The 27,404-nt window shown below is 36.4% G+C and overlaps 2 protein-coding genes and 1 non-coding gene across 6 annotated transcripts in view; 2 read left to right on the forward strand and 1 right to left on the reverse strand.

The window, feature by feature from the left end:
* Positions 1–9,950, reverse strand: part of PARG (poly(ADP-ribose) glycohydrolase) — a 114,585-nt gene extending 104,635 nt beyond the window's left edge. The window contains exons 1-4 of one of the 4 annotated variants that reach the window (XM_039872382.1): positions 9,431–9,950; positions 4,259–4,325; positions 2,486–3,472; positions 1,400–1,583 (exon numbers count right to left, since the gene is read on the reverse strand). In XM_039872382.1, coding sequence (XP_039728316.1) covers positions 1,400–1,583; positions 2,486–3,472; positions 4,259–4,325; positions 9,431–9,647 — 1,455 coding nt within the window. In that variant the 5' untranslated portion in view covers positions 9,648–9,950. The remainder of the gene's footprint in view (positions 1–1,399; positions 1,584–2,485; positions 3,473–4,258; positions 4,326–9,430) is intronic. The other 3 variants (XM_039872384.1, XM_039872383.1, XM_039872385.1) reach the window with 3 other exon arrangements.
* Positions 9,951–9,967: 17 nt separating this feature from the next.
* Positions 9,968–27,268, forward strand: LOC120609658 (mitochondrial import inner membrane translocase subunit Tim23). Its single transcript, XM_039872397.1, has 7 exons — positions 9,968–10,227; positions 12,531–12,589; positions 13,743–13,836; positions 14,055–14,139; positions 16,498–16,556; positions 18,346–18,456; positions 26,757–27,268. The coding sequence occupies exons 1-7, from the start codon at positions 10,122–10,124 to the stop codon at positions 26,870–26,872; spliced, it is 630 nt and encodes a 209-aa protein (XP_039728331.1). The 5' UTR covers positions 9,968–10,121; the 3' UTR covers positions 26,873–27,268.
* Positions 15,783–15,983, forward strand: LOC120609778 (small nucleolar RNA SNORA74). The gene has a single exon (XR_005654838.1). It is a non-coding gene; the product is annotated as a small nucleolar RNA SNORA74 (small nucleolar RNA).
* Positions 27,269–27,404: the final 136 nt, after the last annotated feature.

Genomic DNA, 27,404 nt, shown 5'->3' on the forward strand with positions numbered 1-27,404 from the left:
AATTTGATAATTACTATCTCCTCACTTTTCCTCTCTTATCTGAGTTTTTCATTACCTTTCCCTGTTTCCAATGGATCCTTATTTCAATTTTTTTTTTTTTTTTTACCTTTTAGCGGTCTGATTAATCTTGCTACGGCACGACTTTTGTCTGCAAAGACATTTTATGATATCCAATATCTATAGAGTCAAGTCCAGTTCCTGGCACATGAAGCCCTCTAAAATATGAACCCAATCCACTTTTCAAGTCTCCTCTTCTACCATTCCCCACCCAAATTTTAAGCTCTAGCAAACCAATTGCTTTCCATTCCTAAAACAAATTTTTCAACTACACAGTCTTTTCTTATAAACATTATGTATCTGTCTAGAACTCACTTTCTCAGAAATTTCTGCTTATCTTTTGACTCAGCTCAAATCCCACCACCCTGCTAAAAGTCATTTCCCCCTTCAATCATGCTAAAGAATTCTGTACTTCAAAATATTTGATCACATCTAGACTAAGCTGTACCATAAAAGGAGTTTTTTAAAATCTATAATAGAGATTGACTAATAAATGAGATGACCAAAACTATCCAACGTGTGATATAAATCTTCTAAAATTGGATTATGATGATAGTTGTCTAACTCGGTTAATTCATTAAATATTACAGAATTAAGCACTTAAAATAAGTAACTTTTACATACCTCAATAAAGTTGTATTTTATAAAAGAACCAACGGAAAGTATAAAAGAGGTTACCAGAGGCTTGCAAGGAATGGAAAGTTACTCTTTAGTAGGTACCAAGTTTCTGTGTGGGATGATGAAAAATTTCTAAAAATGGATACTGGTAATGGTTGTATAATATTCTGAATATACTAATGCCACTGAAACATACATTTAAAAATAGTTAAAATGGTAAATTTTATATTATATATATTTAACCACAATAAAAAAAATGAGGTTGGTTTTGGACATAAGTTTGAGATACCTGTGGAACAGTGATGGAGATGTCTAGAAGAATCTAAAGCTTAGAAAAGAGGGCTGAACTAGAGAATGATTTGAGGATACTGAATACAACTCTGAATTTTAGAAAGCAATCCAATAACTAACAATGTAGTGGGTGCTCAATAAATATAGTCAATATTTTTAAAAAGAGAATCCAATGAATTTTCTTAAAGACAAATTCAATTTCCTCATCAGCTGACAATGATTCATCTTATGGATTTGTTAAGTACCACGTTAAGTAACCTATCATATTTCTCCATTTTGTAGACTTCTCAGTACTTTATATATGCAGAAAAGGGAAGTACTTTCTATGCCTTGGTCTGTTTTTCACAGACCAATTATAATACTTATAATTAATAAGTATTATAAGAAATAAAGACTTAAAAGTCTCTCTTTATAGGTAATAAGTAATACCTACCCGGATAGTTACTGTGTGATTGGCAGAAGGTCTCAAGAGAGGCAGCTGGATCCCACACCTTGGCATTCTTCTCATCTCCTCAATAGGAGTTCCCAGCCATTTTTTATCTGGAGAAAGGTGAGGCGCAATGTATTTAGGGATCTTCCTGTCTGTTCTTTGATATTTGATTTCACATTGTTCTTTTCTAAGGTCAAAACAAAAGTATTCAGTCACAAACCACTTACTGTTTAAATTCATTTGGATACAAATATAAAACTTACCCAGACCATTATTGTTTAAAATGTGTCAAGCTTGTTCTCTCTCCTTGATAATTACAAAAAAAAAAAAAAACCGAAAAAAATCTTATATAGCTTATAGTAAAACCCAAGAACTTAATTTCAATAGTCTGTGGCAGGAATTTCCAAACATACGTTAAATCCTCTTCTGAAAACAGAACCATGTAAGAATATGGGACTGCCAAATGAATCATGGTTCATAGTATCAGCTACTTCTTAGGACTCTAGAGAGTAATTTTCAATGAAATGAACTTACTAGAAAAAAAATCTTGCTAGAAAAAAAATCACAGAAATTATACAGAGTGGGCTTCAAAAGATTCCATATGGGATAATTACAAAATCATAATTAAATTTTTTTTTGTAATTAAACAAACTTGGATTTAAATCCCAAATTATATAACTTCAGTGAATTCTCTAACCTAAATTTCAGTTTTCTCATTTGTGGAGTGTAATACCATCTGCCTGCCCATCAGAGCATTAGAGAAAATGCACTATACAATGCCCTAGGAAAATGACCAAATAGACAGTAGCTACTAACAATCAAATATTTTTATGTTCTCATAATTTACATAAATTTCAAAAGGAAATTCATGAAACCAAAAATCTAATTAACAATATTTATTTATTGTTTTCTGTTTCTGGCCTTTTTAGAATTTAAAATTTTGAGTTCTAGGTTTAAAATTAGCATAAATAGTTAACAAGAAACACAACTGTTTCTTTGCTTCAGTGTAAACCATAAATTTGCTAAACTCCCTTACAAAATTATAAAATGTATTACACTACTGGAAATACTCCTGACAGAAAAAATTACCTTTTTTCCTCTGCTTTGGGCATTCTCGTGAAATGATCTGTGATTTTAGAATCCTTTTTCCCATGTTGCTTGGAATTTCTGCATTCTATATTCAGGCTAGAAGTACTTCCAGGTAGTTTGACATTTAAATCATTCATTCCAGCACGACTTTCTCCTCCTTCAAATTGGAAATGTAATCGAATTTCACCACCCTTAGCAGAGGACCATTTCCTCAATTCAGTGTCAGCTTCTCTTGCTTGGAACCTTGAAGGTTTATTTGCTGTTTGGGAGGAACTGCTATTTTCCTGTTCATCAAAACCTGGACTTGTCTCTTCATCTGCTTCTGAGTCTTGACAACTATTTTTGGAATTATCTACATCCATTGGTGACTCAGGTTCACTTTCTTTCTCAAACGGAGGAGAATTTCCTAGGCTACTTTCTTGTCTACTCAATTTGTTGGCATTTTTCAGTCCAGTACTGACATCTTCAGAGCCAATGTCTGACAAGGGACTCTCTGGTACCACGTCTATCTCTTCCTGCTGACAACTTGCACAGTCTGCCACAAGATGGCAAGACTTTCTGCACTTCTGGTGGCTTCCGGCTTCTCGGGCCTGTTCATCTCCTACAGTCTGCTTTGCATTTGCAAGCTTCATAGGTATAAAAAATTGTTTATTATCACTACTTTCTTCACTATCTGTGTCACTGTGATCATCATTTTTGGGTGACTGATCAACATTAGCATTACTGAACCGTTCTGGTACCAGAGTCACTGTTGCATGTTCATGTTCCAAAAGCTGTTCTGTATACTTCCCTTCATTCTGCCACTTACAGATAGCTGTAGTCTGATGCTGGTTCAAATATTGTATACTTTTTTCAACCGGTGATTTATCAGTACTTAACTGAGAAACATTCTCTAATTTTTCCATGTTTTGTTGATAAAAGTTATCTTTTTGTACAGAACTCATCACAGATTCTACTTTTGTATTGTTGTTTTCTTTACTATGCAAACTATAAGAAAACAGAAAGAACTAATGATACAGTAGAACTTATCAGAGAAAGAACTTATGATTCAGAAAAACCACATACTCAACCACACTCCCACAATGTCACAGCAATAAACTACTTATGATTACCTGAGCATACAGCATTCTCTTTCATGACTCTATGACTTTGCACATATGCCCATAATGCCCTTTCTCCAACTGTATGCCTAGCAAATACCTGCTAGAGTAAAATGTTAAATTTACTCACTTCTTGTGCAGTCTTTCCTGCAAAGGTAAAGCAGATTGCTTTTTCTATAGGCTAACCACCACTGTTCCTTATTTATACCTTCACTGTTATATTTACTACACTATGTAATACAACAGGTCCTCGAACAACGTTTCGTTCAATGTTGTTTTATTATAACATTGATAAGATGCAGTAGGAACCTAACTCTTGATTATTATCAATTGGGCTATTAAAACTGGTTTCGTTACATGTCATTTCACTTAAAGATACAGAACCTATCAACAACTTTAAGTGAAGACTTAATGTAATCATGTGTTTTTGTATCTGTCACCACCACTACACTTAAGTATCTTAAAGACAGAGACGATGTCTCCTTCATCTCTGTATCTAAAGTATAAAGGAGAGTCCCTGGCATAGAGGAGACTAAAAATTTATTATTTATAAACTGAAAGAATAAATGTAGATAAAGAAAAATGGAAAAGCAAAGAGAGAAAATAGCATGAAGCGAGACAAAATATCCATTTATCATGTTATTAATTTCTCTATATTGGCATGTTTCTATACCTTTCTGATTCAGCTGTCTGGATTCCTTTAGTGTCCATCCAACTAGTAATAGTCTTTTGTTTGAAAACTGTGAAAAAAAAAACACAAAACAAAACAATAATGTATATGCATACATACCTTCAAAAAGAAAATACCTATAGCAGCATATATACATGTAAGACATTATGCTAGGTTCTGTGGGTTAAATGAAGATTAATCACTTCTTTCCACACTCAAGCAATGCGAGAAAGTGTCAAAAGTCACATAAGGGCTGTAATTCCAGAATTCAAATCTAGGAAGTTCCCAGTCATGCACGATACATGTAGCCTGGAGGACAAACTGAAGGGGCAAGATGAAAGAGCCCATTTGCAGAAACCAGAGAGAAAGCTATTGGTCTATGTCAGTGGTTCCCAAACTATCTAAATCATCAGGAGGCTGGTAATAAATCCCAGAGCCACACTCAGACCTTCTAAATCAGAGTCTACATGTATAATGATGGAGGCATGAGGAGCTAGAATCTGTACTTTTTTCAAAAAGTGATTTTGATGATCAACTAGGTTCGAGAACTACTGACTAAGGACCAAAACTAATCCATGTGAGAATTGAGAGTAAAAGTTGAGAAGGGAGAGTCATTATGGACTTTACAATCATAGGAGAAGTTAAAGGTGACATTTAGTTTTAAGCCTGAGAGACCTGAAGGATGGTGACCGCATTAAACAGAAATGTGAAAGATTAAGAGAACTGGATTTAGGGAGAAAATATGTTTAGATCAATTCTGAACATACTGAATTTGAGATGCCAAAGAGATAACTAGACAGAAATGACCAGCAGCCAATAGCAAAAATAGAACTGATGGCTCATTAGAGGGAGATGCAACATGATGAGAGCCACAATTTATATAAGCATTAGAAATAAGCATGTTTTCAAAAGTCAATGTACTGCATATAGATTAAATATATATAATATTTTAGTATAAAGAAACACAAAATCTTGAACATTCTCAACTACTGTCTAAATTGCACTGTAAGAATCTAGGCCCCTTAAGTCATAGATTCATTCATTCTCATCTCCCTGTGTCACCTCAAACACAATAACATAAGCAAAACAGATGCTGTCCCAAATATATGAAAAGCAACAGCTTATTTACCCTAATTGAGAGCCACATAATTTGTACCTTCCACAAAAAACTAACATTCCAACTAATAAAAATCTTTTAGTATTTTTTAAATAGTTTCTCTCAAAAATGTAATTACATATATTTGGTATTTCTTGTTAAACACCACTACTTCAGCAATTTTGTTGTTAGTACTTCTACAGCAAATCAGGCTTCAGAGAAAAAAGTAGTTTAAGTTAGAAAGCAGTAAGAAGATGAAACACTTCATTCTGAGACTTTCTATAGTTCCATCTTCTCCATTTAATTTCATTATATCAAATACAGCAAGTATAGAAAATCCTCAAATTACAAACCAGCTATGAGCCAAAAAAAATCATTTTTTGAGTCAATGCAAAATTTAAAACACTTTTTTCCATAAATGTAAGAATTAAATGGTATGCAATAGCTAGGTTCCTGGAACACACATGAAACATAGTACTCCAATGACAAGTCTATGGAACCAAAAGGCTGCATACAAGATCATTTCATAAAAAACTATGAAGTGTTCCAGTGTAAAGGAGCACTCTCTCCTGAAGTTCTAATACTGAGTCTGTATTCCCTCTCTAGCTTCAGGCTTCCTATTATCATTCCTAAGCCTGAAACAGGATGAAGGAGAAAAAGCAACGGGTGAGGAACCAGTATTTCTTGCTAATAAAACTTTCCTCAGTCCTTCTGAGGAACCCAGAGAAATGTGTGCCTAGTTCTCTTTCTAATACGACTACTTCTGGCTTCCAAAGGTTCCTTTCGAAACATATCACAGGATTGTTTCAGTTTTATCCTTCTTATTCTTTAAGTAAGCATAAAATGATGCTCCCCAGGTTTCATGGGAATTTCCTTCTTTTAACTAGAAATAATCACTGGAAACAAAAAGGGAGGCAATAGGAGGTAATGAAAAAGATAAAGACCTGGAGTCAAACAAGATCTTAGATTGAGATCTTTGCTCAGTCACTTACTAGTATTTCATTTCTTTGAGCCTCTATTTTCTCACCTATAAAATGGGGTTAACAGTCTCTACTTCCAAAGCTTATGTAAACCAATGAGAGAAAATAGTAAGTGTCCAGTCTCACAGAGCAGAAACTCAACAAATGAATTCTCTTCCAACACTTCCACCCAATCTCTTTTTTCACTGATATCAGTTCTCCAACTTTATTTCCACATAATTTCATTTGTAACATCACTCAGTAACCACTATATTTCAATGAGCAAATCATTCGATTAGGTGTTGTAGATATAAGTGAAAGGCACAAAATCAGTAAAATTCATCTGCATTTCAAAGGAACACTCACTCCATCTCCACAAAAAGTGTCTTTCCTCCAGCAGCAGCAAGATATGGGAAGGATGAGGTGAGAGCAAAGATCAATGGACAGTAAATTTTTGAGATGAGGAAAGAGATCTGAAGATGCTTTTGACAGCATCGAGGCTGAAAGAATGACAGGAGATAGGGGACGAGCTAGCTCCAGTCCCCCATTCGCCAATACACTTGGCATGGGGAGAGAAACTCTAGGTAGTTTTAACAGGCAGAAAAGGGGAGCTCCAGTAGCAATACAACTAGATAAACCATTTCCCATCAGAATGTGAATAGCATGCTGAGTTCTGCCTATATGCAGGTTTGCAGATATCAATCAATATAATAATCCCAGGCCGATGAATAACACAAAACTTAAGGATACTGAATAAATATCCACTTCTCTATCTCATCTACATCTCCTAGGATGACTATATTTAAACATTTTAAATACCAAGTTCCTAAAAAAAACTCCAAAATTTGAAACAAGTTTTTGACACAAATTTAGACTTTGAACATTGTGTTAATTGGTGTCTTGTGCCAGGTACACTGAAATTATTTACATAAACTACAGTCAAGTATTGATTTGATTCCTCTTGTGTAGAAAATTTTTCTGCAGGAAATCAGAAGATACAACCCGTGAAGACTGACTGCCCCACCACCACCTGCAACTAACTCCTCCTCCTTTATATGTAAATAAAAGTTAATGGGACGACAAATTAGCCCATCACAGAAGTCAGACACAATATCTGGAGGTCATCTTTATTTCCCTCTCCCCTCCACTCTCCTTCTTCAAGTCCTCTGAAATCTACAACCCAAATCTTAAAACCACCTTACTCTCCATCTTCAAAAACAACACTAACATTAAAAGAAAGGTATATCACTTACTGGGCAACTGCACTTGTTTCTTGCAACTGGTCACCTTGTCTACAGTCTTGACTTTCTCTAACCCAGTGTTTTACAAAATACAAAATGACCATTTTTTAATGAAATAATTCAGACAACGTAAGCATGTATCATGCATAGTAAGGGTACTATTTCATGAAACATTTGTTATAAATATGTCATATTTACCAGTTTACGTATTTTTCTTACTCTGTGTACCAGGTGAAATTTAAACTGTGGGTTGTAGTCAGAAAAGTCCAAAGGCCATTGCCTAAGCCATCTTTTCTAAAATATTAACCAAATGGTATCGCCCTTTGTAAAAGCTTTTTAGTGGTTCCCCCATTAACCACCGAATAAAGTCCAAATGCCTTGAAATGGCACTTGTCTATAGTAAGCTCTTGTCTTTCTCTGCTTCATTTGACACTGATGTCATTCTGTGCTCCAGTCCTACCTTTTACACGTTATTCTCTCTGCCTATATAATGTCCTTTCTTTGATTTATACAACAAATTCTGCTCATCCTTCAATACTTAGTTTAGGTCTGCTCCCCACTACCTCTAAGTCCTGAGAGAACTAAGTGTGTACTATTCACCTGAGGACTGCCTGACCTTTGCCCAGACAATTCTCTAAAGCCAGGCTTTCCTTCTACTTCTCTGGCTGCTTCTCTTCAGGCTACTTTTAAATGGTAGTGCTCCTAAAGTTTCTGTTCTTACTTAGGTCACCATTATTTTCTCTACATGCTTTATATGATCTCATCTACTTCCATAGCATCAATTACATTTATACCAGGAACTCCCAAATCTATATTTACAGCACAGAAAAACTTTTTATGCTATACAAACCCACGTACCCCATTCTCTCCTGACTCCAACCACTTCTTCCTTTCCCTACTGCCCACAGCCAAGTTATCTCCCACCTAGACTAACTCCTTAAGAAGTCTTGGGCCTGCACTTCTGTTCCCTTTCAATCCATTCTTCATTTTTCACATACCAGTGACAGGGACATTCACCTCTTCCCCCCCGAAAAAAAAGATAAAGATATATATATGTATATATTTGATCAAGTCACCCCCTTACAGAAAATCCTTTAATAGCTTTTCATTGCCCTTAAAGCTCAAAACCCTAAGCACTGCCTACATGTCCCAATATGATCTGATCTTTGCCTACCTCTCTCAGTCCCTTATCTCTCTTGACAATATGAATCAGCTGCACTGTGGGAACACTTCCTTACTTCCTCTTCATCTAGTTAATTCATCATTCTTCAGTCTTCAGACTAAGCATCTCATCTTCTAGATTACCTTTGATCCCACTAGATTAGGTACTCCTGACTCCCACCATAACGATCTGTCCCTCATCTATCAAAACATCCATCACCCTCTTCTGATTGTCTACCTCTCCTGAAAAATTTTAGGGTATGAAAACAGAGATCAAGTTATTCTACTTGGACACTGTATGCGAGTCAAGTATAATGCCAGAGAAGACTAACAGCTTTGCACCCAGGGACCTGGAATCTGAATTGAGGAAATTTGTGACTTTCTTTTTATCTGTCTTTCGATCTAGAGGCTGAAGCTTCACATACACAGACTTATGTTAACGGCTATGATAATTTCTCAGTCAAACCCGAGGAAAGCAAACAGGTGGAATTTCCTGCCATTTTCCTTCCCGTGAGTGCTCATCAGGGTTTCTCACACCATCAATCGCAACGGGAAAAATCAGTTCCCATTCCCCCACTGATAGCCTTGGTGGCTCAGCAAGGGGACCTTAGACTGGTGCACACTAGACCACAAGGCGACTGGAGTCCCCGAGTTCTCAAAGACCAAGAAGAGGTTTAGGCCGAGGCGAAGGACAAAGACCTTTATTTCCCCCACGTACCAAGCGAGGTGGTGCTGCCTCTGTGCGGTCCCGCCCGCCCCGGGACGCAGCCTGACGAGGGTGAGACCCTGAACAGCACCGGAGCGTCCTTGGGATGGAGGACGCGTCTCTGCCTGCTGGGGAAGCTCCGGGCGTCTGAGGCGGCCGGCGGAGAAGTTGCTGAGGCACCCCAGCGAGGTCGCTTGGCGCAGGGCTCACAGCCGGGGCCTGCATTCATGCTGGGACCCGCAGCGAACAGTCCCCGGGCCGGCCCGGGCGGAGAGCCTCATTCACTAACCCTGAGGGACGGACTGTGCCTCCTTCTCGGCGCCTCCGGGCACCATTCCCTCTCTGCCGCTGCCTGCTTCTGCAGTTGCTTCTCTGCCGCCCTCCCGAGCCAGGCCCTATCCAGTCGAGTGCCTTCCCTCATCCACAGGTAACCCGCCTGCCTCACGACGCGCCGCTCTGATTCTGGCTTGGTTCACTTTCCCACCACCGGAAAGCTGCCGTCAGGCGCTTTCGGCTTCCGGGGCCGTACACTGTCGCAAAGTGGAAGTGTGAGGTTTAGCGGGCACCGGCCCCCGGAAGGTCAGCGTGTGGAAGAGTCGGTGGTAATTCCCGTCTACCCGCTGTTACTAAGGAGCAATAGCGGTACAGACGACCCCGGCCTGAGACGGCGGTGAGAAGCTGACGGGCAATTTGCTGCAACACCATGGAGGGCGGCGGGGGAAGCGGCAACAAAACCACAGGAGGACTGGCCGGCTTTTTCGGAGCCGGCGGAGCCGGTTACTCGCACGCGGATTTGGCTGGCGTCCCGCGTAAGTATCGGGCCTAGCTTGCGAACTTTTCTTACTGCTCCTTTGCTACTACACCAGATGTGCAGCGCGCCTTGTCCCCCATTCTCCTTTTTTGGTGGGGCCTGGCCCGCCAGCCTGTATCAGTGGTGGGGTTAGTGTGTCTGCACTGCTATTGTCAAGATTGAAACGAGTTTTTGAAGCCATGGATCCCCAAGAACCTCTCTGGTTGACCTGGACTCAGGAAATGTTGCATGTTTTCTTCCTTTTATATTCAAGCTTTGTGTCTTATCTATCTCCTCACACATTCCTGTGTGCTGGGCGCTAGGTTAAGAGGAGGACCCAGCTCTGCAAGTAAATGCACTTCAAATAGCGATTCCATAGAAAACATTTTAGCTCGAAGTCGTATATTCTAAACCACGAAGTAGCCTTCAGATCAAAACACTCAACCTATGTAGGCGAGAAAGCAATATGAGTCGAGACAGCTGGAGGAACTGGTAAGTGAGCTGCACTTTAAAGGTCACAGACATGAAGAAAGAGTTTTAGGAAATAATGCAAGATGGAGGATGCAGAAGCATGAAAACCATATCTGTGCCCTCTCCTCAATCCTATGAATATGTATTCCGAATCTTTCGGACTATGGGTCTTCGACTGGATGAATAGAACTTGAACTTAAAGATAGTAGGAAATTGGAGAATAAGTGCTGTATAAAACTGTTTTCTTTTTTGAGAATTCCTGTGCTGTTTCTCTAGGTCCTTTATGCTCAACAATAAAGCCCTTTTAAGTTCCTAGTGTAACCTGTGTCAAAAAAAACCGTAGAACACAGTTTATTACAAATCTTAGGAGCTGCCTTAATATGGCAAAGCATTGTTACATTAATTTGATTAAGATTTGAAGGTAAAATGAGAGATCAAGGGGTGAACACCATTGAGCACCTATAATGGGCCAGTGGCTTTTCTGGGTGCAGGACTACAGCAATTTAAAAAAAAAAAAATGGCTGCTGCTTTCATGAGAGTTTACTTCTTATTGAAGTGAGCCAAGTAACAAAAACATTTCAATTAGTTATGAGTGTGTATAGGCAATAAAACAGGATCATGAGATGGTGATGGGAGCAGAAAGCCATTTTAGAATAGGTCAGGGAAAGCTACTCAGGGGTATTGGCATTTAAGCTGTGACCTGAATATACTACAAATGCCAGATAGGAGGCAAGTATACCAGTGAAAATGTCTAATACAAATGTCTTTGGAAAAAAACCAACTTGGCATGTTTGAAGAACAACTGTTAGGTCAATGTATCTGTAGCCTTTCAAGGGACTTGGAGTGGTAGGAGATAATGAGATCAGCAGGGCAAAGAATGGTAGCTGATTTGTTTTGTAAGCCATAGTAAGGAGTTTGAATTTGATTATAAGTGTAAATGACAGCTATTAAGGCTCGTTTCCTTTTCTTAAATCACTTTAGTTGCTATGTAGAAAGTGAATTGAAGGGACTAGAGCAAGTGAGGAGTCCAGTTAGGTAGGACATTGTTACTGTAGTCTAGTTGAGATTTAATGGTTGGACTAGGATGGTAGCAATAAAAGTGATAAGTAACAGTACAAAGTAGCTGTTGAATATAGAACTAATAGGACTTTTCAGTTGATGAAAAGACCAGCCATGGGTAATGCATAGATTTGCAAACAACTGAGATAAAGAAGGATCCCAAGATTAAATTTTAAATGTGAGAAAGTTGATTTTCTTTGATAGAGTTTTCTAATTTCAAAGTTAATGGGATTCGAATCTGGCCCTCATGAGTTTCCATTTTCTTTTGCCCCGACCTCCGTCCCTATGGTGATGACCAAAGAATTCTCTACACTGCCATGGTAAATCAACTTTGTCAGCAACTGTTAACACTAAGATCTGAAAGAACTGCCATAAAATATTTACATACAACACATAACCCAAACACTGTATTTTTTTGAAATTCATTGGTTTCTTGTCAGTCTTTGTACAGTTGTCAAGCTCTTTTAGCAAAGTAGAAAGAAATTAGCTTTATAATAGACCTAGGCTATGCTTCCTGCTCCATTGATTATTTGATCCATGTTACTGCCAATATCATCTTTGCATGAGATCCTCAGCCACCAGTGTAAGACCTGGTTTGGGATCGAGGACCCCAGGAGGAAGAACCCCAGAATTGCCAGATAAGAAGGAAAATATGGAAAAGTGGGGGAAAATTTCACATTCAGTAAGCCTGTAAATCAAAATTTCAAGACATGTAAAACAAAAGCAGAATTGACATGAAATAAAATAACTTTAACATTTTTGTTGTAATATGATGCTTTGTTTTCTCTCTAGTGACTGGTATGAACCCTCTGTCACCTTATTTAAATGTGGATCCACGATATCTTGTGCAGGTAAGATCAAAACTAGGCCTTTTATAATTTTACTGGTGAAGTGCTTTTTTTCCCATTAAAAAAATTTTAAATGCCAGATACTTTTGGAGGCACCAAGTTTCTCATATCTGTTTACCCTTTTTTTCTCATAAACTGTAGCGATTTGGCTTGCATTTCTCCCTAACACTAGTTGATTAAATCCCTTTAAAGGGTTTGGGGGTTTGGTTCTTTTCCATTTTCTAAAATTATGATAAAATACACCAATGTAAAATTTAACATCTTAAATCTTTTTAAGTGTACTATTCAGTGTTACTAAATACATTTGTAATATTGTACAGCCATTACCACCTGCTATATCCATAACTCTACTATATCCATAACCCCATATAACTGAAACTATACAGTCACCCCACCCTTACCCATGGTTTTGCTTTAGGTCGTTTCAGTTACACATGGTCAACCATGCTCTGAAAATATAAAATGGAAAATTCATAAATTTTAAATTGTATATTAATCATATTGTGCTTATAGTGGCATTTTTCAACCTAGGATTCTTAGGTGAGCTTCAAGGGGTTCATACCAAATTTCGTGTATGCATTTACTGGAAAGAGGGTTTATAGCTGTCTAAGATTAACAAAGGAATAATTATTAAGATAATTTTGCTCTTGCATAACTGATACAAGCTGCTGTGTTTTTATAGTTATTTTTATGAACATTTGGTCTTACACATATTAAAATTGTGCTTATAAATAGTAGCTACAGAATGAAAGTTATTTTTTCTTTCCAGACTTTGATTCTATCAACTACTTCTCATAGCTTTCAGTTTACTTTTCTCTAGAGCTGTTCTTCCTAAACTCTGTTGCACTGTTGCTTCAAATTTATCATTAAATAAGGCAAATTATGTACACTCTGTCAAACTTACATTGAAAAGCACAGTTCTGAGCAAGAATCCCTCCTTAACTAATTTGTCCTAACAACTAATGAGCATAACAATATATGTTATATATTTCATTTCACTTTGACTTAGGTGTTGCTATTGTTGCAGAAAGTTTTATTTGAGCATAGTTGACTTTTAGTTTTACTTCCTGAGAAAAATTACTTCAACAAATTAAAAAACTTGAAAGTACTCTGTCTTGAGAGGAGCTCAGCATGGTTTTCATTTTTATCCCTTTAGGATACAGATGAGTTTATTTTACCAACTGGAGCCAATAAAACTCGGGGCAGATTTGAACTGGCCTTCTTTACCATTGGAGGATGTTGTATGACAGGTGGGCATAATACTTTTTTTTTTTAAGTGTCCTCAATCCAAGGAGTCAAAGATGCTTAAAATCAAAAGCAATTTGAATATTGCTTTCAGTGTTGTTTTAAGAATTATTAATATTTTTCATATTTTTTTATTAAATAAGAATAAAAAAGAATCAGAAGCACAGTTGTTTTTTAATATAAAGCTGTATTATTTGGATGAATTGTTACTATGATTTACTAGGGGCTGCATTTGGGGCAATGAACGGTCTACGGCTAGGATTGAAGGAAACTCAGAACATGGCCTGGTCCAAACCAAGAAACGTACAGTAAGTCTCATGTAATCATCTGATATAGTGATGTTTGAATATTAACTTCTCCTCTGTTGGCTTGATGAGAACAGCCTTGAGATTTTAAATATTTAGAGTACTGATATACTTTTTGGTCATTTTATTATTTTTTTATTCAAAATAAAAGGAATGAATCAGGTTACTGTGTCTTAAGTATTTGAATGGAGTGACTTTTGAGTTGGTGTCCTTCAGTCAGCTGGTGCTACCCCAATCTAATTTCTCAGCTTTCCCATTCTCAGGCAAATACATTATTCGGATTGTTCAGGAGCATGCCATAGGAAATGGTAGTGAAGAAATAAGTACATAAGAGTGATTGCCACATCTGCTATTATTTGACTTTTGACTTGAACTTAACTTTACTCTTTATTTCTGAAATGGAAACCTGTAGAAAGTTTAAATGAAACGCCTAGAACTTAGAGATTGTTTCAAAAAGAGTAAGACAGTCTTCGAGGAAATTGATTTGCAGAGAAGAGAAAGTATAATTAAAAAGGCCAGAAAGTGTATATAACGCATATCTTCACCCTGCTTAAGAAATAAACATGATCAGTTCCTGTTGGTATGCTCTTAGTAATACGTTATTTAGTTTCGCAGGTTTTTATACTTCATGTGAGTGGAATTATGGTACGTCTTTGATGGCTCATGATTTTGTTTTAGGACACTTTAAACTACATCTTCATTGTTTGTTGTTTAACCAGCAGATGGCAGCAGGTGTGCTAAAATTAGACCTTGGGAATCCTGAAGGCAATGTTAAGTTTTCCATATTGTCACTATGTGAAAGCGCTTGCTTTACTAGCCCAGATCCTTGAGTATTCTTACATTTATGTTCTTAGTATTTTTCCCTTCCTGTAGTAATTTTTTTACTTTTTGTATTATGGAGAATTTTTAATTTAAACAAAAATAGACAAAATAGTACAACGAACACCTATGAACCATAACCCATCATCAGCATCTATCAACCAGAATCAATTGTGTTCCATCTCCTTCCTCCCTTCCATATTATTCTGAAACAAGTCCTCAATGTTTTTAAATACCAATTTGAAATTGTGGAAGGTCTCCTAAAAAAGATAACCTTTGTTTACTAAAACAGTAATAGTTATTAATTTTTTGGAGAGTGAAATTGGTTTACATTTTTTAAAAATCTTATATGTTATTTTTTTTTATATATAATGATTCTGATCTTCGTAGATAGGAAGACAACATTTAAAAATGGAAAGAAGATAGGGTTTGGGGCCAGACAGATCTATATAACTTTAAAGCTTAGTTTTATTACTTACTGGTTTTGATCTTGGGTAAGCTTTCTATACTCTCTGCCTTTCAAGGTTGTTGAGAGATGATTAAAGTGAGAAGTAGTTAAAGGCCTAGTAAATGGAGGTATGTTGCATCCCAAAGAATTTTACCGATATGCAGTGCTATCAACAATACAAGAATGAAAATTAGTTTTAAAAGCTTGTTGAAAATGTAAAAACAACGTGTTAAACTTAACATAGTAAATACGTAACATAATTAAAAACAATAAACTTCATAAACAACCTTTTAGAGGTAATACAAATTTTTATTATTGAGCATTAATTTAAATGAATTAAATGAGTTCTTTTTCTCTTTGTTACTGTAATTCTATAATCTCCAGCAGTAGTCAGCCGTCTGGACAGAACCATTCCTGTGATGGTGTTACACTGCTGGAAGAGGAATGTCCTGTCTTCTTCCAGTTGTCTCTGTCACTGTTCTGGTGGCGTCTGACACTGGTGCAAGGCAGAACTGTGCTTCCTTGAGAGTATGCTAAGCATTCACTTTGGCTGCTTAGTTCTAGTCTAGAAGCGAACACAGAGTATGCTTTTTCTGTGTATTCTAGTTTGCTTTTTTCCTCTCTTTGAGTATTTATCTTTAATGCTACTTTATATTCTCTAATATTCCATACTTTAAATCTACTTATTATTCTAAATATATACTCCCCCCCAAAAAAATAGAACTTAATAATTGTAAGCTAGTTCGTTGGTTATAATGACTTTTTTTACACAGATCAATTTCTGTGAACTTTATAAAATACATTGCAAGCTGTCATTCAAAACCTTTATATGGTTGATATGTATTTAATAATTGTATATATACAAGAATTTTACTCATTTCCCAAAAAGGTTGGAAATTTCAACCTACCTTCATTTATTTTTCTATAAAATAAAAGCCAGACTTACTGAATTCGGAAGACGTATTAAGTTTTTTAATTAAGGAACTTTTGGGTATTGGGTTTATATTTTTTAAATAGCTGCAATTATGGTTTTTCAAATTACTGGAGAAATATCGATTCTAAATACAGATTTTTTTCTTTTTCTGCCCTTGTAGGATTTTGAACATGGTGACCAGGCAAGGGGCACTTTGGGCTAATACTCTAGGTTCTCTGGGTAAGTTGAGATTTCACTTGATAATAAATTATTAATGCAGAGAAAGAATGTACACATAACATGAATAATTTGATCAACCAAAATTCTGGTCCACTTGAGTAGTGCAGATGCTACTTAAGATCATAAACTACACAACAAAATAATGCCAGATGCTAATACCATCTTGAGTACTATTTCTGAATGTTTTAAATATTTTTAAATACTATATATTCTTCTGCCCAAGCAAGATACCGAATAAAATTATGTTTTAACTAAATGAAATTCAAATAATTTAGGTCCAAAGCAAATGGCTTTGTATGTTAGAAAGGGTCAAGGTCCTGTAGTTAGATATGATAGGTTAATCTAGCCATCTTGCTATGTTTTTCTAATAGCCCATTCATCATTCTGTTTATCTGAGTAGATTCCTAGACTTAATTTCCAGAGTTGCAGTAGGGCCTTTGTAGATAATGAAAACATTTGCAGTTCTAAGCAAGGGGTGATTTAGTAGTAGTTAGTCAGGGCCAAATGCTTTTATAGTATATTGTTTATGAATGATTGACTCAATTTTTAAGTCTTGAGTACAAGACTTAAACCTGCTCGAGGCACTTAGGACCTAACATCCAAGGTTTTCTTTATAACTTAGTCGAAAGTCTGAAAATCATTTAAATGTGGCAGATTAAGTAAGGGATAGGCATTTTGATGGGCATTTATTTGTTGCCAGGCTTTTGCTATTACTGAAAAATAGAAAAAGCCCGTGTTGACACAATAAGCGCCCAGCCTTCTCATGGGATTTGGAAGTAGTACATTTTCACTCTGTAAAGTCAGACTCATATTTGGGATCCTACTAAATGGCTGCTTCCATATGCCACTCATGCTCCAGTTGCCTCCACCCCCATACACAGTCCCCTTCCTTTGTTCCTGTTTGATTGCTTATATACCTAGAGTGATCAGCCATTCTATTCTGCCCAGGACTTAGTTTTAGCACTGTAGGTCCTATGTTCCAGGAAACCCTCAGTCCTGAGCAGATAGGGATGGCCAATCACCCTGTGTGTTCCCTTTGTAATATTATTAATCATAGTGTTCTGCTCAAGTTCAGTTTCAGTTAAATAAGTTGAAACAAGAACCTTTGTAAAAGGAGTTATAAGACTGAGAGCTTTGTATAATGTTTAGGGGTCAAATGTGGCAATTTTCAGAAAAGGTAAGGAAAAATAATGCATTCATGGCTGGTAGGAATCTTTATAGGTATAGGAGAAGAAGGGTGGGTTGGAGGAAGATCTTGTTAAAACTAAATAGTGCCAGTGTTATAGTATTTACATGTGCAAAGGCCAAACCTCACCTTTCTTTGTTGTATTTTTCTTAAAATAGAAGTAGATGTGTTTTGTTTTTGTTTCTAAATCCAAAGTACAGCTATTATAAATAAAAGTGAAAATTAAGATTCTTCCTGGGACTCCCGAGTGGTACTTCCTACTATTTATTTCTTCTGAATATTTCCAAACATCTTTTTTACATATCTAGGGTTGTACACATCTGCCTGCTACATATTAGTGAATGTAGCTCTTACTCTTTTTTATTTTAAGTGAGTATATAGTATTCCATTATATGGAAAGTCCGTTTCTGCATCAGTCCCCCTTTGATGGGCATTTATTTGTTGCCAGGCTTTTGCTATCACAAACAATGTTTGAGTGATCATTCTTTATATATCTTTGAATACTTACAGAGTGATGTCTGTAGGATACATTTATCTAAATATAATTGTCATACTGACTTTCAGTCACTTTTTTATTACTGATCAGTTCCATCTCCCCTGTAGCTTTACTCTATAGTGCATTTGGTGTCATCATTGAGAAAACACGAGGTGCTGAAGATGACCTCAATACAGTAGCAGCTGGAACTATGACGGGCATGTTGTATAAATGTACAGGTACTGTTGGAGAGCTTTCTCTTAATACACTTGAAATATGCTTTTCATCCATAGTTTTCAAAGGAAACTATAATTTTTTTGTTTTGTTTTGCATTATAATCTAGTGTTCTCTGAAACTTTGTGGTTGTTTTGGTTTTGTTTTTGATTTTTGGGGGGGAAGTAAACTACACATAATATAAAATTGACCATTTGAATCGTTTTTAGGTGTATAGTTCAGTAATATCAAGTATATTTACATTGTTAGACAACTAATCTCCAGAACTTTTCTTCATCTTGCAAAACTGAAACTCTACCCATTTAAACAATGTTGTATTTCTTGCTTCCTTCAGCCCCTGGCAACCACCATTCTGCTTTCTCTCTCTATGAAATTGACTACTTTAGGTATCTCATGTAAGTGGAATCATAGAGTCTTTGTCTTTTTGTGACCAGCTTATTTCATTTAGTATAATGTCCCCAAGGTTTATCCATGTTGTAGCATGTATCACAGTTTCTTTTCTTTCTAAGACTGAATAGTACTCTGTTGTACATATAGGTGCATTTTGTTTCTCTGTGTCTCTGTGGACACTTGGGTTGCTTCCCCTTTGGCTACTGTGAATAATACTGTTATGAATGAACGTAAGTAAACTAATATCATTCAGTTTTGAAAAGAATAATCAGAGCTCTAAGAATTGAACCAAAACGATCTGGGTGAAGATCAAATATCAAATTCTCCTCTAAAATGGAAAGAAAATTAATATTCACTGAGTTATGATTATACTTCCTGCAATAAGCACTTAATATAACTTATTTCATTTAAAATTCTATGAAGTGATAATCACACCCCAATTTTATAGGTGAGCACACTATTAAGACAACCTTTTTCAAAATGTCATATAACTAGGGACAGCTCCAAATTTTTCATCATATTTCTGTTTTAAATGGTTTAATTCAACTGCATATGTTCCATATGCCTGCCTCTGAAAAGTATTTGATTGCTTTATTATGTATTAGACACTTGATTAAATAATTCTGTTTTTTAGTAAGTCCTCTATCATTTATATCAGGTAGCATTTTTGCTTCATTTTTACTAAAAAGAAATGAGAAGTCTCCATAGTAGGTCAGTATTCCTGACATATATGAGAGTAAGCAGCTTTTTCTGTATTGAAAATAGATAGCATTTGGAATTTTATTCCTAAGAGATCACAAAACTTCTAGTAGTGCATTTGGGTATGTTTACAAATAGCTCCTAGGTAGAATAAGATGGCAAATACCTGTTATGTCCATGAAAATGTTACTTTGGCATAGAAATACCTTATTAAAAACCCAAAAATACTTTCACATTGACAGTCTATAGGGTCAGACAAAAGAATTTAAAACTTTAATTGGCAGCACAAGGGTGGCACTCAGCTAGGAAGAGTTTAATTGGCCCAAACTATGTTTAAAAAGATCAAATTAATATTTAAAAACTAGATTTCACACAAAAATCTGGAATTCCAGCTTCTTTTGAATAAATGGAAAACACCAAGCTCACATTGCATGGTGGCAAATGGCTGGAGCTGAGTGGGAGCTGCTTCTACCCCAGTGGATGGGCACTGAAGTTCCAGCTCAATCTCCACCATTCCGTTTTCTAAGGGTAAGCCATTGTGGCATTTCTTGTATTAAGGGCAGTCCTAGATATAAGAATGTTCTGAATTACCTAATTTAAGACGTTATGCATATTTAAAAGACAGAAAGGAAAAGGCTGAACACTCAATATCATCAAGAGAAATGAGAGCCTAGCTTTTTGTGACAATGAATTTTTTGCAGTATATAGCATTTATGACACAGCCTGGGACATTTCCAACATAAATTATGGAACAGAAAGTCCTTGGCTCAGCAGAGAAAAAAGCAGAAAAGAATATCCGTTAATTCTGTGTCAGGTGGCAAGTCGATTGCAGTTTCCATTGCAGTTGTAGAACATAGAGGAAGTAAATAATCTCCTGACTCAGAATTCCAGCTTCACAGTTCCCGGCTCAGCACATCAAAATCAGCCTAACAAAAGCAATTCAGTCTCTTATTGATTTCTGGTTTGGAATAAACTTAAGACGAAGCACAGAATTATGAATTTTGTATAGCAGGAATACAAATATAACTTCTACTTCTGGATTTGGAAAAGAATTTAGGCACTCTTAGTCTAGAGCCAGCATAAACTGTTGAAGAATAAAGTTTTCATTCAGGGAATGGCTAATTCCTACTGACCTAAAATCTTTCCAATCCTCAATGTATTCTTAAAAAATAGATTTTTTTTTTTTTTTTTAAAGTTTAGAATGAAAGCAGTATGACTCAGGTATACATCTACTTTAATAGAAAGAAAAGTCATTAGGAAAATTACATAAGAAAATGGATAGCTGTCCATTTTAACCAAAAAATTTAAGCAAAAAGGAGTTAATTTTTAAAGTAATAATTCTGATGATGTGATTTTAGTTCAGGCCTAATGCTTACTTAACAAACTATATAAATATTTTTTCTGAGGGTGTGAAATGTCATTATTCGATTTCCATGGGCATATGAAAATGTTTAATAATTACCAGTGTTCTACCAGAACAAGACCAGCTGTAGTTTTATCATCCTTAGGAATATTTAAGAGGCCTGGTCACTTATCTGCAGAAAACAAGGCCTCATAAACTAGGACATGGGTGCTCCCTTCCCACTTGCAGAAAATCCCTGACCTGCTAATCCTATTCCTTCCATAAAGAAGTCTCAGTCATCTTATAAAAGAAAACTAAGTAAAAGTAAAAAGATACACAAATCCAGTTTATCAAATTAAGCAATTATGATCAGGGTTATTGTTAAAAGGTATTATTTATCCATGAATGCCAGACCTTCAAAATTAAATTTTATATGCCAAAAGGAGTCTCTTGATAACTTTATTTCTATTGCTGGCATCAACATTCTTCCAGTAAATAAAAATGCATGTAACGTATATAACATGCAAAGAACTAATTGTCATAGTGTATAAAACATTTCAACAAATCATTTACACCAATAACCCCCCAAAAATGGAGTAAAAATATGACAAAACATTTAAGAAGAAAATACAAATGACTGTTAAACAGCAGAAGTTGCTCAATCTCCAGGCAACCAGGAAAAAAAAAAAAACAAAATAAAACATTGATATATTTTTCACCAACTGGCTTAAAGTGATAGTACATGACACACAAGTACATGACACATATTGGCAAAAGGTAAGCAAATACTTTGAAAGGTGATTTGGCGTTATTAATATTTTATGTAAATCCTTCTGCTCAAGCAGTCTCTCATTTAGCAGTTTATTCTACAGCAAACTAAGGCATACATGCAAAATCACATGTACAAGGTGTTTGAGATGGGCTTCAAGGAGGTGATATTTTGAACAAAGACAGATGAGGGAGCTTGTGAGTTGGATGTCTAGAGGAAGTGATTTAGATAAAGGTAACAGCAAGAACAGAGGCCCTGAGTGGGAGTTCGAAGACAGTGGGAAGAGTACTAGAATCTGAAGTCATAAAAGTGGCAAGGGACCAAATCATGGAAAAGATAGAGCTTTGTAGGCCATTGTAAAGAATTTGGCTTAACTGGACATCAGTTAATTCTTACCTTCTAAAGACGAGCATTTCCATTTACTTATAAGCCTTAAATTGTTTATTGTCACTTCCAGAGTTAAACTTTCACCTTTCTTCTGAGTATAGCGTGTATACCAGGAGGTGTTCACTCAGGATTGATAAACCCTCTGAAACGTCCATAAGATTTTCAAAGGGGCCTGGGATACTCCCTACCACCCACAGAAAAGCAGCCACCAAAAAGACTAAGAATCTGCTGGAAAATAGTCCTAAAAGGACACAGTATTGTGGGGAGTCAGAAACAACCGAGATATATTAGTGCATTTAGTCTTGCATAGAAGAACTGGGATCGCAAGGGAAAAAGATGGATGGGGGGCAGTGGTGAGGGAAGCCCAGCAAAGGTAGCTGCTGTGCTGTTCAAAGTCACACATTGCTTCCACTATGTAACAAAACAAGGAAATAGGAAACAGCCTTCTAAGTGACCCAGTCACCTTGATTTCTACCTTTCTCTCACCATGCTCTCATTTCATCATTTGTGAAGTTCATCACCTTTCACCTGAGTTCAGACCTTTATCACACACCCTTAACTTCAACAGTATTTTTCATTGACCATTTTTGATTTTAAGCTTCTACCTCAATTCCATTTTATCTACTTGTTTCTAGGTTAATATTACTCAAGGATGGTTTTAATTTGAATACTCCTGTCCAAAAACCTTTGACGACACACTGCCTTTCAACCTAAATTTAAACTTCTCACCTAGTCCTTCATGCTGTGATCCTGTCTTTCCAAACTTTTCTCCCATACTTTCCTTATTCATATGGCCAAACTGATAAATTTGAAATCCAATCCCTCCTTAAGCCCTAACTCAGCTGTTTATTACCAGTTTCAAGAAATTTCCCTGATTTCTCTTTTCTCTATCCTGGAGGCAATGTTATGATGAGAAAGACAGTGGGCTTTGGATCAGACTGGGTTTGACAAGCACTAGATTACTAAAAAGCTGTGTGAACAAGACAGTAACTTGTCTGAATTTCAGTTTGTCTATAAAACAAGGGTGACCTCCATTCTCTTCATAGACTTGTAAATGAGATAACCTATATAAATCAACTGACTTCCTTTCTGCCATAAGCACATTTTGTATAATTCTTGTAAGACTTAACACAGTTTTCCTAGTAGGAAGTCAATAGACAATATCTAAGTTTGAAAAATCCAGATATAGCAGGATAATAATGTTCATTGAAAGAAACGTGAAAGTAAAGAGCAAAGAATTAAAGTTAATTGCCTTTGGGAACTGGGAATTAGGGTGAGGATGGGGATTGCACCAGACTTTTGTGTATCACTAAAATCTTTGAATACTATCTTGATTTTAAAAATTATGTATGTAGGCTACTTTGATAAAAATAAAAATTAAAAGTGAGCAAAGATGTATCAACATAATAAAAATTAAATTAGGCATTAGGCTAGGACTGGGAAGCAGTGGGAAATTATTGTTTAATTGGGTACAAAGTTCCAGTTTTAGTAGATGAAAAGGGTTCTCTCGGGATGGATGGTGGTGATGGTAGCACAGCAATGCCAGTGTACTTAATGCTACTGAACTGTACACTTAAAAATGGTAAACTGTATGTGTATTTTATCACATTTTTAAAAATAAGTAACAAAAATTATTAAAGTTAATTATTGCAAAAAATTTTTGAGTAGTGTTTAGTAGCCATCTCAGTAAGTAAGGCCATTCATGTAAAGCAGGGATTACCAGCCCTTGCTTGCCAGATGCCTGTTCACTGTCTGCAGGCTAAGAATGTGGTTTACATTTTTTAAGTTACATTTTAAATGGTTATAGAAGTACCTACATAATAGGTTTTGGTCCCTCAAAGCCTGAAATACTGATTTTCTGGCCATTTTAAGAAAAATTTGCTGAGTAATTGTCAATTCAGTGTGTATTCTCTGCCACTAACCAGCTCTCTGCCCCACAAACAAGGCATTTAAATACTCTGGGCCTCATCTCTCCATGTTTAGAAAAAGTAATATTTGCCCTTTCTGGAAGAGTCTGTGTAAGGATTGAAAAGAGAAGATAAACCTGTGAAACACACATCTCACATTTGTTGTGCTTTAGAGAGACTGACCATTGGCCTTATTGGTTACTCTGTGTTCAAAGTGGGTGTATTTGCTAATCAACTTCCTGTGCTTAGTTAAGGAGTTGTTTCATTACAGAAAGCCTAAAGCCAAGGTCCTCAAATTTTAACAGATCAACTAGTTGGAAAACCCTGGAATTAATGGAAAGAGTTAAAACTAAAACATGGCTGATATGTAATAAAAGGCTACCCTTGAGTCAGGATTAACTGTGCTTAGTAAATCAGACACTGCATATTTTTGGTGTCTTGCTGGAAATAACTTTTTCCTAGCCTTCGAAAAGTGACTTGAGTTTGTTTCATTTTGGTCAGAAAGTAGAAAGCTTTCTGGGAGATAAGTTGTTATTAATGAACACTTAGTATGCCACTGATGTCCCAAAGATCTGAAAGCCTCATAGTTCCCAGTTTCATTTTGTTATCCCAGTGCCTATGCCTAGGAGGCTTATTATTTGATAGCTGAAAACTAGTATGAAAATTCTTCCAAAAGGGTCAAGTATAATACATGTTCTTAGGACACTCAAAGCAAAGGACCAACTGACAGAAACATTTTGCAGCTATTTCCAAACCAGTAGGCAGACTTCAGAGTCCTGTGGATCAGTAATTTACTAAAGGTCCAGGTGAGTTGGTCTGAAGTTGAATGTTTTGTCCCAGGAAACAGTATCTAAAAAACCAGTGTACTTTCAATTACATACCCGCCATCATTTTTCTACTAATGAACAGCAGTGAGGCCACCTTAGCTTTTGCTTTGTTGATTCAGAATGGGTTCGAGTATTAAATTTTTATAACCTGATTGAAAGAACCCTCATTACACTCAAAGTTTAGGTCTCACTGAGCCATAGTAATGCTATTGCAGATAGCTTAGCATTTATTCTATACTTCGTAGTTTATTTTTTCCGTTTTAGGAATTTGGTCTAATTATAGTTTACTTTCTGCCCATACAACTTTTTGTTGACTTACTGGTAAAAGATATGAGGTAGATCCTTATTAAACTGAGCAGACTGTTTTAAATTAGCTGATTGAGGATACATTGCTTTTATAATGTCTCAACCACATTGAATACAGTTGCAAATTCAGCTGCCCTGCCTAGTCTATGGCAAGGTGATACAGAGATGATGTCAATTTCAAGGAGCTATCTTCCATTTACTTTAAATATTTTTAATGTTTCTGATCCCCCCTCCCACATATTTGACAGAAACCGCATACATCATCTATATATAGCTGTTTGTGTCTGTTTAAGAAAGATAATTAGGGCATTTCATAGGGGAAGCCTAAGCAGGTCAGCTATCAGAACTCTTCAGACTAGAGAGGCTCCTGGAAGGAGTGGCCCTTTATCAGCTGAAGCCACCTGGCAGGACTATCATTGCAGAAATTGTTGGTCTGAAGTGTTTTAACTTGGCAACATCACTGAATTTCACAAAATTTACTGATTTTTTAAAACAGTAATTTAAAACATCTTAAGTCTGCTCAGTTTAATAAGCATCTACTGGTTTGTAACTAAAGGGCCCCTAGTAAGGTAACCACTAGACCACAGCTCCATTCCACCTTTTACTACTTCATAGGTACAATGTAGGCTGCCTGGTTTATGGTCCATACTTATGAAACTAAGAGAAAGCAGCCACTTCTTAAAAGCTTCTTTGGGTACCCCGATTCCTCTTTTAGACTTGGGAACCATTTTAAGTTAACTGATTAAACATTTGTTTCTGCATTTCAAATAAAATATCTATTGCTAATCCTTTTCCACATGAAAAATTTTTTCATTAAGCAAAAATAGTTGTCTAATCATTGAATATTTTTCAACTGTTGTGATGATGCTAAGTGCTTATTGCTCATTAGTTGTAGATTGACACACAAGGGAAGTGGAGGATAGGTGAGTTAGTGCTTCATCAGCACCTCACTTAAAGCTTGATTATAGCCATCTTATCAGCACTACTTCTTGAGTCTTCAAAGTTAATAGTTGCAGGACCTCTGCAGAGTCCAAAAGCTGTTTCCAAAGAGGGTGTCTCCTTATTTATATTATAGCCTTAAATCAATTGACAGTGCCAGTGAAGTCTAAACCAGGGGTCCCCAACTCCCAGACCACGAACTGGTATCCATCTTTGGCCTCAGGAATGTGGTGGCTGCACAGCAGGTGAGCGGTGGACCAGCAAGCGAAGCCTCATTTGTATTTGCAGCCACTCCCCAGTGCTAGCATTACCACCTCAGCTCCAACTCAGATTACCAAGCATTAGATTCACCTAAGAGCACTGGTCCCTGGTGCCAAAAAGGTTGGGGACCGCTGGTCTTAACTATATGACTAGCAGGAAATTATTGATCTAGTTGGGATTTCAATAATAAGCATAAGATATTTTCTAAGTGTTATAGGAACAAGTCAGATTGAGAAATATTTTAATATTTAAAAAAGGTTTTAAATATGAAAATAATATATATGTTAAACAAGTGATTCAGGGAATTTATCTCCTGAACTTGTCTTGGTTTCTGATATTACATTTAAAACTTTGATTCTCCTGTTTAGGATGACTTATTTATATACATGAATGTATGCCTCAATTTTATGAGACTTATTTAATCCTTTGATGTTAGGACATTTGCAATACAAATCTTTTCTTGTTCTCCCTCCCCCAGGTGGTCTTCGAGGGGTAGCACGAGGTGGCCTAGCAGGACTAACACTTACTAGCCTCTATGCATTATATAATAACTGGGAGCACATGAAAGGCTCCTTACTCCAACAGTCACTCTAAAGATTTTGCCAACCTGTGAATAGAGGACACTAGTAGTTATCCAGATCAATTAATGTCAGTATGAAGTTTTTCTCTCTTATACCTACAATTAGTTTGAAAAATTGTGGCGATTCCGATTTGCTGTGAAGATGATGGATGGTTGACCAGGACAGCTCTCCTTCCAGCTATTAATGAGTTGAAGCCAAAACCTTTTGGTGACCGAATAATGTGGTTCTCTTCTTTGAAGATCTTGTACCTGTTCTCTCCTACTCCCTGAAGTGGAAAACCACTTACTCTCATAATTCAGGTCTTGCTTGTCAATACTGTATCACCACGTTTGTTCATTTAATGATCCAAAACTCTACTGCTCTGTATTCCCAATAAAGAAAACAGAACCAAAGTCAACTCCAATGTAAACACAGTGGATGTCTCCATTTAAAAGCATCTTTCTGAGTATAAAATGGTGTATTTTTCTGCCCCAACTAATCTAAATCATGTTTTCAAGCTTGTGTTAAAATGAAGGGCTATGGCAGCATTAACAGCTTAGTTAAGA

This window comes from Pteropus medius, unplaced genomic scaffold (genome assembly GCF_902729225.1).
Source record: "Pteropus medius unplaced genomic scaffold, Ma_sr-lr_union100, whole genome shotgun sequence".
Lineage (NCBI taxonomy): Eukaryota > Metazoa > Chordata > Mammalia > Chiroptera > Pteropodidae > Pteropus > Pteropus medius.

What these genes read in the sequence shown, in the direction of transcription:
- LOC120609658 (XM_039872397.1), top strand. Translation starts at nt 10,122, where the DNA reads ATGGAGGGCGGCGGGGGAAGCGGCAACAAAACCACAGGAGGACTGGCC. An exon ending in ATCCACGATATCTTGTGCAG is followed by an intron (nt 12,590 to 13,742) that starts GTAAGATCAAAA and finishes TTATCCCTTTAG; the next exon opens with GATACAGATGAGTTTATTTT. An exon ending in TGGAGGATGTTGTATGACAG is followed by an intron (nt 13,837 to 14,054) that starts GTGGGCATAATA and finishes ATGATTTACTAG; the next exon opens with GGGCTGCATTTGGGGCAATG.